General features: G+C 52.4%; 1 protein-coding gene across 12 annotated transcripts in view; it reads right to left on the bottom strand.

Annotated features, from left to right (window-relative positions):
* The window catches only part of ADARB1 (adenosine deaminase RNA specific B1), a 150,023-nt gene that overhangs the window by 42,515 nt on the left and 95,080 nt on the right, over nt 1-12,428 (bottom strand). For 11 of the 12 annotated variants that reach the window (XM_027584489.2, XM_027584486.2, XM_027584495.2 and 8 more), the window contains 5 exons: nt 9,294-10,228; nt 5,578-5,692; nt 3,361-3,529; nt 2,587-2,735; nt 1,404-1,572 (listed from right to left, as the gene is read on the bottom strand). In XM_027584489.2, coding sequence (XP_027440290.1) covers nt 1,404-1,572; nt 2,587-2,735; nt 3,361-3,529; nt 5,578-5,692; nt 9,294-10,228 — 1,537 coding nt within the window. Of the gene's footprint in view, nt 1-1,403; nt 1,573-2,586; nt 2,736-3,360; nt 3,530-5,577; nt 5,693-9,293; nt 10,229-10,813; nt 10,866-12,428 lie in introns of all 12 variants that reach the window. The other variant, XM_035728310.1, reaches the window with a different exon arrangement.

Genomic DNA, 12,428 nt, shown 5'->3' with positions numbered 1-12,428 from the left:
ACAGGCACTTCTGATGAGAAAGATGAACGACGAATGGCTGCCCCACACAGCTGTGTGCCAGTTTTCAAATGAGGCGGAAACTAGCATCACACACTGTTGGTGTAAGTGCAAACCGTGTGAGCGTTCTGGGGCACATCTGCTATCATCTGTGAAGTTCTACATGTGTACAGCAGAGATCCTGGATGGCGAAGGTCTACAATGAGTTACGCTCATGGAAACTCAAGGCTGAACCATAGAGGAGAGTTAGGGTAGACCCAAGTCTTGACCACAAGGGAACGGACATGGTGCAGTCCATGACTATGACAGGGTCTTTGCAGAACGGAGAAGTAAGCAATCTGCTATTTATTACAGCATCAGGGACAGTTCCCAAACACTGGGTTGAATGAAACTATGAGATGCTGAATAGCATTTAAAACATAATCCCATCTCCATAAATTAACAATATATGCATAAATACCCCAAAATGACACCACTGTGTATTTTTCAAGGCTACACACACAGAGACATAAAAGTGAATGGAGAGTGGACAGGAAGGACACATAATAAGCAAATGAGTCAAGGTGGGCACAGTGAGTACCTGTGCTTGGGGGAGGGCGGATGGGGCATGCATGAGGAATCAAGTTCTGTGTACTTGAGGTTCCCTGACAAGGTCCATTCAAGAAAATCAACACGAAAGGCTTACAGAAAACCGAACAGGGTCCTGTGCGCACACATGCACGTGGCTGTGACTGCTCTGGAAGGGCAGTCTGGAACGCGCTCACAGTGGGTGGCTCTGAAGACAGAGGAGAACTTTGTTTTACAGGCTCTGTACCGCTGAACTTTTTGTCATCTACCTATGTTACTTTTTTTTCAAGTAGACATTTGTTAAAAAATAAAAACAAAGAGCTAATGGAACTAACGCTAGCATCCGAAGAAATGAGGCTTTTTTAAAAGTCTGGCCTGGACACATCTGTTTCTGAAAAAACATCTGTCACGTGAAGGCAAACGGGTGTATGTGCTCCAGGCTCCAACCCCAGGCTCGCCAGCAGCCACCACCCGGCACGGGACGCTAGGGACACTCTGCTCTCACAATAACCCAAACTGGTACCTCAGCCACGAGCAGGACCCGTAAGGTGGCATCCACTAGGAATAAGGACACTCTTCCTTTTTGCTGGGGGGCAAACTGTTTTAAAACGTCACTGTCTGGCACACAGACTCACTAGAAGCCCATACGTGCAAACACAGAAGCAAAGCAGTGTGAGCGGCCCAGAGCCTCCTGTGTGGAGGCCCCAGCTCAAACCCTGCAAGGTGGCCCCCAAAGGCACCGCACAGAGCCTCAGTCCTGCAGAGAACGCGGGCAACACTGGAACCGGAACGCGGACGAACCGCGCGCCTGCGGGGAGCCCGCGGGCGGGAGGCCTTACCGCGCCATCTTGTCACTGCAGGACATGGTGAGCAGCCTCTCACCCTGCAGCACCCCGTCCCACGTCTGGAGGCTGGCATTGGATCGCACGGGGATTGTGCCTTCTCCAGACTCTATTTTTGTCCGCAGCTGTCCTCTGGCTTTGCGGTTCGGATGTCTGTCCGCTGGTTCTAGGAGAGGGAGGCCAGATGAGAGTCCCGCGGGCAGCAGCCCTAGACATCTAACGTCAGTTCACAGGCCCGTGCACACCTGCCTGTTCTCTCTCTCTCTCTCTAAGACAGATGTACAACATGGTGGAGAAAACTGGGCAGGAGAGGATGTAATACAAACCATATTCATGAAAGTGGTCTCCTCCAGGGGCTGGGGAAAAAGGACTTGCATTTTAACCAAAATGATTTCTATCATTCAAAATGAGCTGAAGCAAACAGGACAAAATGCTAACATTTGTTAATTCCAGATGATGGATATGTGAGGGTTATATATTTTCCCTGCATTTTTAAATGTTCCAAAATTAAATTACAGGAATGCTGAAATAAATGCAGAGGAAACATGCATGCACAAACAAACATCTAAAGTGAGTATCTCTGGGTTGCATGAGCATGCGCGATTAAAATTTTTTCTTATATTTTAAAAAATATGGAGCAATTTTCCACAGTGCATGTATATTGCTTTTGGAATCAAGGAAAATAATGCACTCAGATGCTGTATTTGAGTTGCTTCAGCTTAGAAGAAGAGACGAGGACACGAATTACTATACAACAGAAGCGCGGGCCTCACGTGATGGTGCGCCAGGGCCCCCTTCTCACTATGTGTGCCTGCTTCTGAAATGCCCGCCACACCTCGCAGGTACACACGCATCAAATCACGGCCTGTCCAAAGCCCAGATGCAGAAATACAGGCTGTCTAAATTTAAATGCAAGTCTGATTTAATACCCTTACTTCTACTCTAATTCCTTAGTGTACTTAGTGCATCAGAGTCAACACGTTTCATTCAGCCAGGTCTCCTCATCAAATTATTCATTGAAAAGAGAAACCCCATGCTTCTCTATATTCCTATCAGATCCACTTTCAAAAGCTGAAATTTTCAAGAAAAAGAAGAAAAGGATATTAACGTAGGTCTACTCTTTGGTCTGTCACTACGTAACCCCGAGTCTCCTCGAGACACTGCCGGCTGAGTCCCATACCTTCCAGGATCGGCTCGTGCGGTGAGAAGATCCTGGCGTCCCCACAGGGAGACGTGCTGATGTACAGATGGAACTGAACACTCTCCTTCAGCTTAAACCCTCCCCGCTCGGACTTCTGAAAGATGGACCGTTTTTGATCGTCTTTGTTACTAGAAGGAAAAGGGTTGCAAAAATGATCTTTCAAGCTGTATACAGTCAAAACTTAAGTCTGTCATAATTAATAATGACTTTCAGAGGCCACTACTTTCAACAAGGTACAGATGAGCTTGAACTGGGATGTTGACGTGTTGATGATAATTAACACAGTTAATGACTGAGTCCACTCAATAAAGAACAAGTCATCGGAACGTGAATGACCTTCCCTTCTTCTCATTTAGGACTTCGACACAGACAGATGACATGTAAGAAATGCCTTGGTAAACAAAAGCAGCTCAGACAGGTGACTAGAATGAATGGCCCTGGTCCCCAGGTGGCTCGGTTCTGTTCAGGTTCATGCCGCGCCCGCCAGAAGCACACGGGCCTGAGCACAGACCTCAAATTGATGGCCGCACGAGCCACAAGTACATGTGTGCATGCCTGTGTAGTATTCGCCCAACTGGATTTTGTAGCTTGAGCATCGTGGGAAAACAGGACCCAATCTCATCATTGCCAATAAAGTCACTATTTTAAGAATTTTTCAGAGATTACAGACAATGAAGGTTTTGCAATACATTCTGACAGGAAGGAATGTTATTTAAAAACTGCCTCCTTTAGTTATTTACTTACTAAACTTACTTTAAGTAAAGCTCAAGTTGTGTATAAAGAAATCTAAGCAAGGATCTCCGAGCTATAATTTCTGCATGGCAGTCATTTAATGCAAGGCCACGGTCACTCATGTACTCGCCATTGATGCACTTTGTCCCCGTGGAAATACTGATCACCTTGGCGTCTTTCACATCTGTGCCTGAAAAACAAACGAGAAATTACTCCTCGTGGCTCGCTGTGCTCCCAGGGTCTGCCGTGCGTTCTCAGTGACTTCACTTTTGGGGTGTGATATGCACCCCTGCCCCCAATTTGTACCTGGGCAGACTCAGCCTCTGCAAATGGCCTCCCCCTGAGGACTCACGGAGCAATGTTTCTGGGAAGTGAACCTCCCTCGCTCTTTAGTCTACAGATTCAAACCTAAGGAAGGTATTTCCTCCGGATGCAACCAAGTCTTTTCTTGAACGTTTCCCAGCGGATACAGGGAGGAAGCCCCAGGTAGAAGCAGACTAAACGGTTGATGAAGGCACCAGTGAGGATACGAGGAAGGGCGTATAGCCACCCGAGGGACCAGAGGGGAAGGGAGGAAGCGACCCGCGGTGTGCTGGTAACGGCCCTGGAAGCACCGCCGGGGAAGGGAGGAGGCGACCCGCGGTGTGCTGGTAACGGCCCTGGAAGCACTGCCAGTCTGATGGACATGTGCTGACAGACCACGTACTCCAGACACGGGGCAAGACGTGCACACTGCCCAACAGCAAACCTCACTCGCCCGCAGCTACACGGACCGTGTGCGCCCCGAGCGGCAGGTGCAGGGCCAGGCCTGTTAGGTAAGGGTTTCCACCTCATTCCCACGATGTGCTCTGAGGGGCACATATACCAGTCTCCATTTTGCAGATGACGACCCTCAGAGGTCAAAAGGCCTGCCCAAGGTCATTCAACCAGCGGGAGCCCAAGCTGAACCCGGCCATCTGACGTCAGGGCCCCGTGCCACGGGCTGTGTGGCACTACCTGCAGGGGTACACCGTGGCCCTGAGCAAAAGGTCGCAAGTGAGATGCACAGCAAGGTGCAACACGCCCCGGCAGCTGGTGTGCCCCCTCTGGCCGCATGGAAGGACCCGGCAGCCGCTCACTCCTGCCGCGGCTGAAGGCACAGAGCCTCACCCAGGGGATACTTCACTCCAGGGGCTGAAGCGTTCACCTTTCGTCATGTGAAAAAAAGCAGCAAAGAGAGGGGCGGGGAGAACACAGGCATCACCACCAGAATCACCCCGAAACCCAGGGTGACGTCCAGAGCACTTCCTCCTACCGCAGGCATACCCTCTGCTGCACCAAAGTAAGACATCGTGCAAGAAAAAGCTGTCATTAAAACAGCAGTCAGGTTTCCTCAGCCATCAAGCGGTGGGCCAACGCTGAGGAAATCATGTCCTGCCCACGATGCGACAGAGCTACCTCAGGAGAAAAGGACAGTGCGTTCGCCCACACGGAGGACTGGGGTTTTCTCCCTGGTTGGCAGGTGTAGACACATAAAGCGTTCCCAGCTCGCTCGCTTGCTCTCCGGCCCTAAGGGGCTTTCTGCACATGGACGTCCAGGCTCAGACAGCCAGTGGGGGGCTGAGAGGTTGCCCCAGGGCAGAAGGCCCCACAGGAGCAGGGATCCAGGCCTGGGCCACCGCTGCGGTCTCCTGTTCCTGGGAGTGGTCCATGGGCAGATGCTGCTCAGCACCCTCACCGCTGGAGTGCGGGAAAGGACTCAGGGGGGTTCCTTGCGCTGGTGGGAACTTCTGTGTAAATTAAATAGGGCTCCTTCTGCCATCCCAAAGTGTGCTTTTTACCTGTGCATTTTCTGCTCTTGCTAGAGCTGCCTGTCTCCCACATAAAAGTCCCACAGAAACTAGCCGGTAGCGTCCCCACTGGTTAAGCCAAATGCGTCCCACTCGCAAATGAAGCAGGAAGGGGGAGGTGCCATTTTGCTGGATTTTTCCAGAGTCGATCAAAACCATTCATAGGTGTGATTATAGAAATCAGATTATTAATACAGTATGCTTTCTCCAAATAAGAAAACCTAGGTTAAAGAAACAAACATGTAGGGGAAAATATAAGTGCAGTTCCTACGTTTGCACATGCCAGGGATTCTGAAGGATTAGGAAAACAGTCCCATCAGTGTCACAGAGGTGGTCCCAGCCTGAGAGCACGTCCCCTCTCTGTTAGGCAGGAAGCAAGGCAGGCTGACATGCAACACCAACGTTTTACCTGTTGTCATGACGATGCCAGCAAGAACTTTCCTGCGTGCGTGAGGAGAGGAGAAGTTGTCCGTCAGATCGCCAAACTTATCCAGCACCAGGCGGGCCACAGCATCAGCTAACACCTGAGGACCACAGCAGGGAGTCAGCGGTGCGGCCTGCACCCACCCCGTGCACACCAACAAGGCCGTCCCTTGAGAGTGGCCTTTCAGACGGCTTCTCCTCTGGAAAACCACACAGGCAAAACTGGCAAACGGGCACGCATGTGTGTGTGCTTGCTTTTTTTTTCCTCCAAAACATTCCTTGAAAACAGAGGCCCCAGGAGCACTGGAGGCTCTTGCTGGAATCCTTCGAGAGTCTCATGGAGAGGGATAGTCCAGAGCCCGTGCCACCCCTCTGGTCCTCCCAATACCCCAGCCCTCCCCCTGGATGAGGAAGCCGAGGCAGAGACCAGCCAGAGTGGCTTCTCTGGGCCACCTGCCTCACACCCTCCATGACTGCACCCAGCTCTGCACCCGGCTCTCCCAGCCTCCAAGGAGCCCTGGAGCAACAGGGCTTTTGAAGAAGTCAAAGTGCTCCTTTTCTGACCACAGGAGGGGTGGCCGTCCACTCAGGGACTGGCCGGGCCAGGGAACATGCCCTTGAGTGTGCCCCACAACATCAGGGCAAGAGAAGGAGCAGCGTGAAGAACAACCTGGTGAAGGCCACACAGCTGTGCTCAGCCACGGCCCGGGGCACCTGCCGCACGTGGCTCAGCCACCACCCGGGAAGCCGCGCCAACGAGAGCCTGCAAGGGCACCTGCCGTAGACCCAGCCCACGCCAGACAGCACTGACGGCCACGCTCTCTGGGGAAGGGGTTAAGTGTGGCTGGTACATGGCCAGACCAGACAGCCTGCACTGGAGGGAGCCCTTCCCAGGAGCAAACACATCTGTCCCGTCTTATTTTCATAGCTTATAATTTATCTTGGATCCTAGTGTTTTTGGGAAATGATGCCTGATGGGGGATGTGTGTGAAGAGCTGCGTCCTCCCAAGTCTCACACTTGACGATCAAACAGCTACATCCAGTGTCCCCAGTTTGGCCCATAATAAAACACTCCCCAAATGGACAGAAACGTCCCTCATCCTAAATGATGACTTATTTTGAAAAGAACACAAGTCACCAGGATTTCCTCCTCCTGCCGTTGCCCCAATAAGTACCAAGGAGCCCCAGAAGACTGCGCTCAAGCTGGGGGCGGGGAGTGTGGACAGAAGATGTGGGGTGGCAGGCCCCCCTGCACCCAGGGCAGAGAATCAGTGCCACACACGTGGGTGCAGGCGACACGGTGGGGAGGGGATCAAAGATGAAGAACCACGTGTTCCAATTTACGTAAGAGAAAAAATCTTAAGAGAGGTTAAGAATAAGCCACAGAAAAGAAAAGCTTCCGTTTCATGGAAGGTTAGGCCTATCTCCAAACCCCAGAGCTCAGAGACACTCAGATGGAGGTCAGGCCCTTACGTGGACACTCACTGGTCAGAGGCAGACATTTTCGGCACCGACACAGTCCCTCCGACCCCTCACAGAGATTACAATCTCCTTCCTTAGGGTAAGGAAGCAACTCTCTCTCTATGTGTTGGGTGCAGATGTAACAACAAGAGTCACACCCATGCCCCTATAGCCCCAGGCGGCACCCCTTCCCTGCAACGGCGCCTAGGACTGAGAAGCCCCGGCTCAAAGCTGAGCTCGGGGCTGATGCCCGATTCTGCCGCTCTCACAGAATCCACTACTGAGCGAGGGCTCTGCACGCCTCACATGGCCCACGACGTCTGGGTTTAAACCCTGGAACGCCCTATGAACACGATAAAGGCAAGAAGTTCCAAGACCAGGGACTCAAGGGCTACTCCAGGCCAACAGTGAGGATGCTCACCACTCCAGAAGGCACACTGGAAACTTCCAATGCAAAGATTCCAGAAATCAAGCTGCCAGGGCTGATTCTGCGCAGGCCACCCCAGGTCCTCCAAGGAAAGTGTGGTCATGTCCTGAGCTCCCGTGGGGCTCCAGAGACACCACGGTGGGGGCACAGGGAGCAGACACGGGGACACGCAGCTCCACACCAGCGCCGGGCACTCGCAGAACTTGAGCAAGCGGCCTGGGGCACAGCTGAGATGACCCCTGCCCGTCTACCTCTCTCCTTTAGACCGGACTCCCAGAAGCCCCTCCAGGTGAGGCCCCCACATGGCCCCCAACAGGGCTCTGGTCTCAGCTCCCACAGAAGTACAGGCCCAGGCCGGGACCGCCGCGTGACTCCCCACCACAGTGTGACCCCTCCACCCTGCCAAACCCAGGCACCAGGGGTTCCCACATTTGATGGGATATTCCAATCGTCTCACACGTGACTCTGCTGAGGTCAAGGGCAGTCAGGTGGCACCAGACACTGGTGTGAACTCAAGCGGGAAGATACTGCAGCAAACAGGAAACCTAAAAATAAAAGTCCCAGGAAACCAGTACCACTGACGTGTGAAATGATAAATGGACTACTATTCTTCTGAAAAAATGTGCGTAAGAGGTTAATTATGGGGTGTGATTATTTGGTTCATTAAATACCAGTAGGATATTTTAAATACGCTACTTTATATTGATGCTGTATTTGGTTGCTTTAGGCAAAATAAAATGAAGTTTCTTCTTCTAAAACCTAGAAGTACTGGTCGCCTCAGGCAACGGCACAGAGAGGTTACCCTACTTGTGTTCAAAGGTACCAGAGAAGCTGTGACGCTTGGAGTCTTCTAGGAGAGATATAAGCTGTCCCATCTAGCAACCTGGAGTCCCTTCATTTTTTCTGATCAAACCAGTACATAATTTATCTTCAACATCAGTAATATTTTGACAAAAAGGAATAAAGAAGGGTGGTCAGATTTTCTCTCTAAAAGGATAATTTTTACACTAGAAACCTGGATTTCCAAAAAGAGAAGCAATACATAATCAAAGAGTTCTAGGATTTAGAGATGCCAGCTACACGCGTATCTCCCCGTTCACACAAGCCATGAGCCCACCCTGAAATCCCCCCGTCTTCACCCTGGTCTTATGGGGGAGGGCCGTCCAAAACCAAACAAGAGTGGCCGCCTACCTCCGGCCGAGCAGCAGGGAGACCCACATGGACCCCACCAAGGACATTCCAGGTACAGATTCCTGGGCAGCTTGAGTGCCGCTGAAGGTCCCCTTCCGTCCCTTGCCCCTCCAAGAGGCTCACGCCTGTTGTGGGGTGTCCTCGGCCCAGCTGGCCCCTCAGCCCTCAGTCCTGCTGGAGCTGCAAGACACCCACCCGTACCCACACTAGGGTTTCAGCTACTGGCCAGCCGGCCTCCCTGCTGTGCGTGGGATTCCCTGGTGAGACTTTGCGGGAAACACCACTGAGCTGCTCCTGTCACAGGCTGCAGCGGGACGTGAGTCCCCACAAGGGTGGACTGTGTGGGGAGGGAGCCACGGGTTGCCGTGGGGCACGGGGCAGGGCTCGGCCTGGAGGCCACTGAAAGCACTGCTCTGGTGGACGGGGCTTCATGTGTCCCGCCCGCACGTGATGGCCCTGGACAGGCTGCCCAGCATGACCCGCTCGGCAGGGCAAGACCGCGCGGAGCCAGACTTACCAGGGACGTTCAGATGGGACCTCAACAGCAACCAGGAGAATGAAGCCCTGTCTGAAAGCACTGTCAAGACATGGCCACCGTTTCCGGCAGCGGCATGTTTCCTCACCTGTGGTAAATGTAACTGAAGGCCCTCGCTGGGGATGGGCTGGCGAGACGGTGTTTGATCCAAGTGCAAATTAAAAATGGTTGCCAGTGCGGACTGCGCAGCCCGGGCCTTGGCGAGCTTTTTGTTCCTGCCCGAGCCCTCGAAGAACTGGCCATCCACCACCACAGACATGACGAAGCTCTTGGCATGGCTCTCCCCGCTCTCCGACAAGAAGTCGTACTTGAGCCCCGGCCGCAGCTCATTCAGGATCATCACGGGGTTCTTCCCGCTCGGTGGTGGGAACGGTGGAGGGCCGGGGAGAGGAGGCTGCGCAAGGCTCGCGGGTGCCGGGGACGCCGCCAAGCTGAGGTCCCCGCTGGAGCTGAAGGAGTCATCCCCATTGGAGCCCAGGTAGAAGGGTATTTCCGACCTGTCTGGGGTCTCGAAGCCATTGAAGAGCGTGTCGGGGAAGTCAGCCTGGTCGGACGTGAAGTCCGTGTTGGCGGACAGGGTCCTCCCCATGGCCAGATGCGCCTCGGAGGCGTTGGGGAACTGCACGAAAGACCGTAGGGCCTTCTCGGCGGCGTGCAGCTTGGCCTTCTTCTTGGTGGGGCCGGAGCCCTCGAACACCTGCCCGTTAACTTCAACGGACATGACGAACAGGGGCGCATGCACCGGCCCCGTCTGGGACAGCAGTGCATACTGCAGGCCAGGCTTGATCTCGTTCAGCTGCATCAGGGCGTTCTTCGGCAGCGCGGGCCCGGGCGGCCGCCGCCTCTTCTTCAGGCGGAACTTGGCGTGGCCGTTGCTGCCCTCCTCCAGGGGCCGCTTCCGGCTGGCACCACCGCCACCCCCGTTGGAGAGCGGGGCGCCCTCGCCAGGCCCGGGGGCACTGCCGTCCTTGGGGGGCACGCTGTCCAGACTGCAGCTTTCCTTAACATCTGTGCTGCTCGAACCTGTGGTGCCCAGAAAGAGTAACTTACAACGCCTTCGTTGCAGGATCTTGTAAATGCAAAATTTATAGATTCCTTTATCTCTCTTTGTAACTGGTTAAGTGATGTGTGCTTACACACTCTGTTCCTTGTTGTGTGTGCAGAAAGCTGCCACTCCACCCAGGAACCAGCCCCTAGACACCACTCCTAGCTAGCGTCACCAACTGCTCTTGCATTAAAAGCTGAATCTTTCAAGTACTTATTTCCTACAAGAACATTCTGAGGCATCTGGAGATGCTCTATTCAAGCTTATCAAAATGTGGGATGCTAAACTGATCCTGAAAACTCTCCTGTCAGTGCTGACACATTGCCCCTCCTCTCCGATGTCCCTGCTCTCGGGCTCCCGGGCTCTGGACAGCAGCCTCTCCCAGAAGAGGAAACAGGGTTTAAAACAGGCATTCACAAGCTAACCAGCTTTCAGATCAATGTGTGCGGTTACTTGACCTAGTGCATGAATCGATCTCAGAGAACGCCTGGTAAATCCTGGGAAGTGCTCCGGACTAGTGGAGATTTCTGAAGGATGCAGCTTCGCTTCTAGTACATGCTTACCCTGGTTCCATGCTACGTGGGGACTGATTTACCTCCGAACCCTTATGACATTCTGTGATAGGGAAAAAAATACGTTAAAAAAAAAAAAAGACATAAAATTGAAGCTGCAAACAGCCTACAGCTTCCTAACTTTGTTAAGTAAAGCCAGCAATTTTTATCTTTTTTAAAATAAACATTTGATGGATTTACAGAATAATTTGGTTATCCCACCTTTTAAAGGTAGTTTCTATTTACAATTAATAAGGATAATTTTAAAACTCTAAAAGTTCATGGCAAAATAAGTATGATTTTGGTTTCAAAAAGGGGAATAAAAAAGTATTCCTTCTTCCCTGTAAGTTTATCAAGCTTTTTAAAAAAAGAGAAAAAAATTCCTGGTTTTCCTGGTTGATTTTCACAGGCCACCTGCCGCATGAAGCGCAGGAGTGGTAAGCGCGGGGCTCTGAGGCACTGTCTGTGGGACCTGCCACGAGCTATCAGAGATCTACGGTAAGTAACCACAGCAGCTTCTGCAGGTGTAAGCGGTCCCAGATGTGGTGGCCCTAGGGTCCTTCTGCTATGTCATCTACATGTAGCTTCTCATGATGCTGAGCAAGCAGACAGCTCTGTGGACACTGGGACAGAAAGTCTGTGCTGATGGCTACCAATCCCCAAAGTTCAAGTTCTCGAGCTTTTGGGGCTGAGGTGTAAGGACTAACCCCCGGGAAACAGCTTCCATGCTGAGGCAGAGATGAGGGGACTGGAGACGGCTCTCTGCTGACGGCAAATACTCCCCAGGGCTCCCGACACACACACCACTTCTCCCAGTTGACAAAGCTGACGGAATGGACACTAAATTTTCATTTATAACATCCTCCAGCAAAAGCTCAATAGGTTACTCCTTTCGGTGCTCAAAAGAAACAAAGGTTAAAAAGGGCAGAGCGAGACAGAATTTAGATTAACAAGTGAGCAAGAGCGGTACACGCTACATGAGCGCTTACATCCCGACGCTGGTGCCTGGGGGGGGGGGGGGTCACTGGCAGGGGGTCGGGCCACGTCAGCATGTGCACACGTGCACTCAATCACGCACAGCCTCTGACACAAAGGCTGGCCTTTAGAAATAAAAATAACCAGGGCTAGGGTGACAGATAATCTTGAGACTGTAAGAAAAACACGCCTCCCATAATACACTTTACACAAATTCCAAGTTGTTATCTGCTCCCGGAGCGCTCAGATCCTGCTCAGCTCCCATCTAATGAGACGTGCTACTACGCAGAGGAAACCAATATTAGAATTAGGGAAGAGGCTCCACTGTCACAGCCCTTAAACACACACGTGCTGCTTTATTCCACAAATGTGAATGCGGCCGTGATAAGATCTTTCGTTGCCTCTGAAACGGCAGGACATTTAGGACTTCCTGCCACTTCCAGCTCCGGAACCGCGTTCATCTTTCCCGCACAATCACTCAGAAGATTCCTTTATCTTGGCGAGTTACCACATGGTCTACACACCACGAAGTTTCCACCCCAACTCAGTGACTGCCGCCGTGGACGACAGCCCCCGGTCCCCAAAAAAGGAGGCTTGGTGCACAGGTGCTCACGCAGTCCCCACGTGGGGGAATGCAGGGGGAAAAGTGGCC

The sequence above is a fragment of the Zalophus californianus genome, chromosome 1 (genome assembly GCF_009762305.2).
Source record: "Zalophus californianus isolate mZalCal1 chromosome 1, mZalCal1.pri.v2, whole genome shotgun sequence".
Taxonomy (NCBI): Eukaryota; Metazoa; Chordata; class Mammalia; order Carnivora; family Otariidae; genus Zalophus; species Zalophus californianus.
This window is presented reverse-complemented; position numbering and strand designations above follow the sequence as displayed.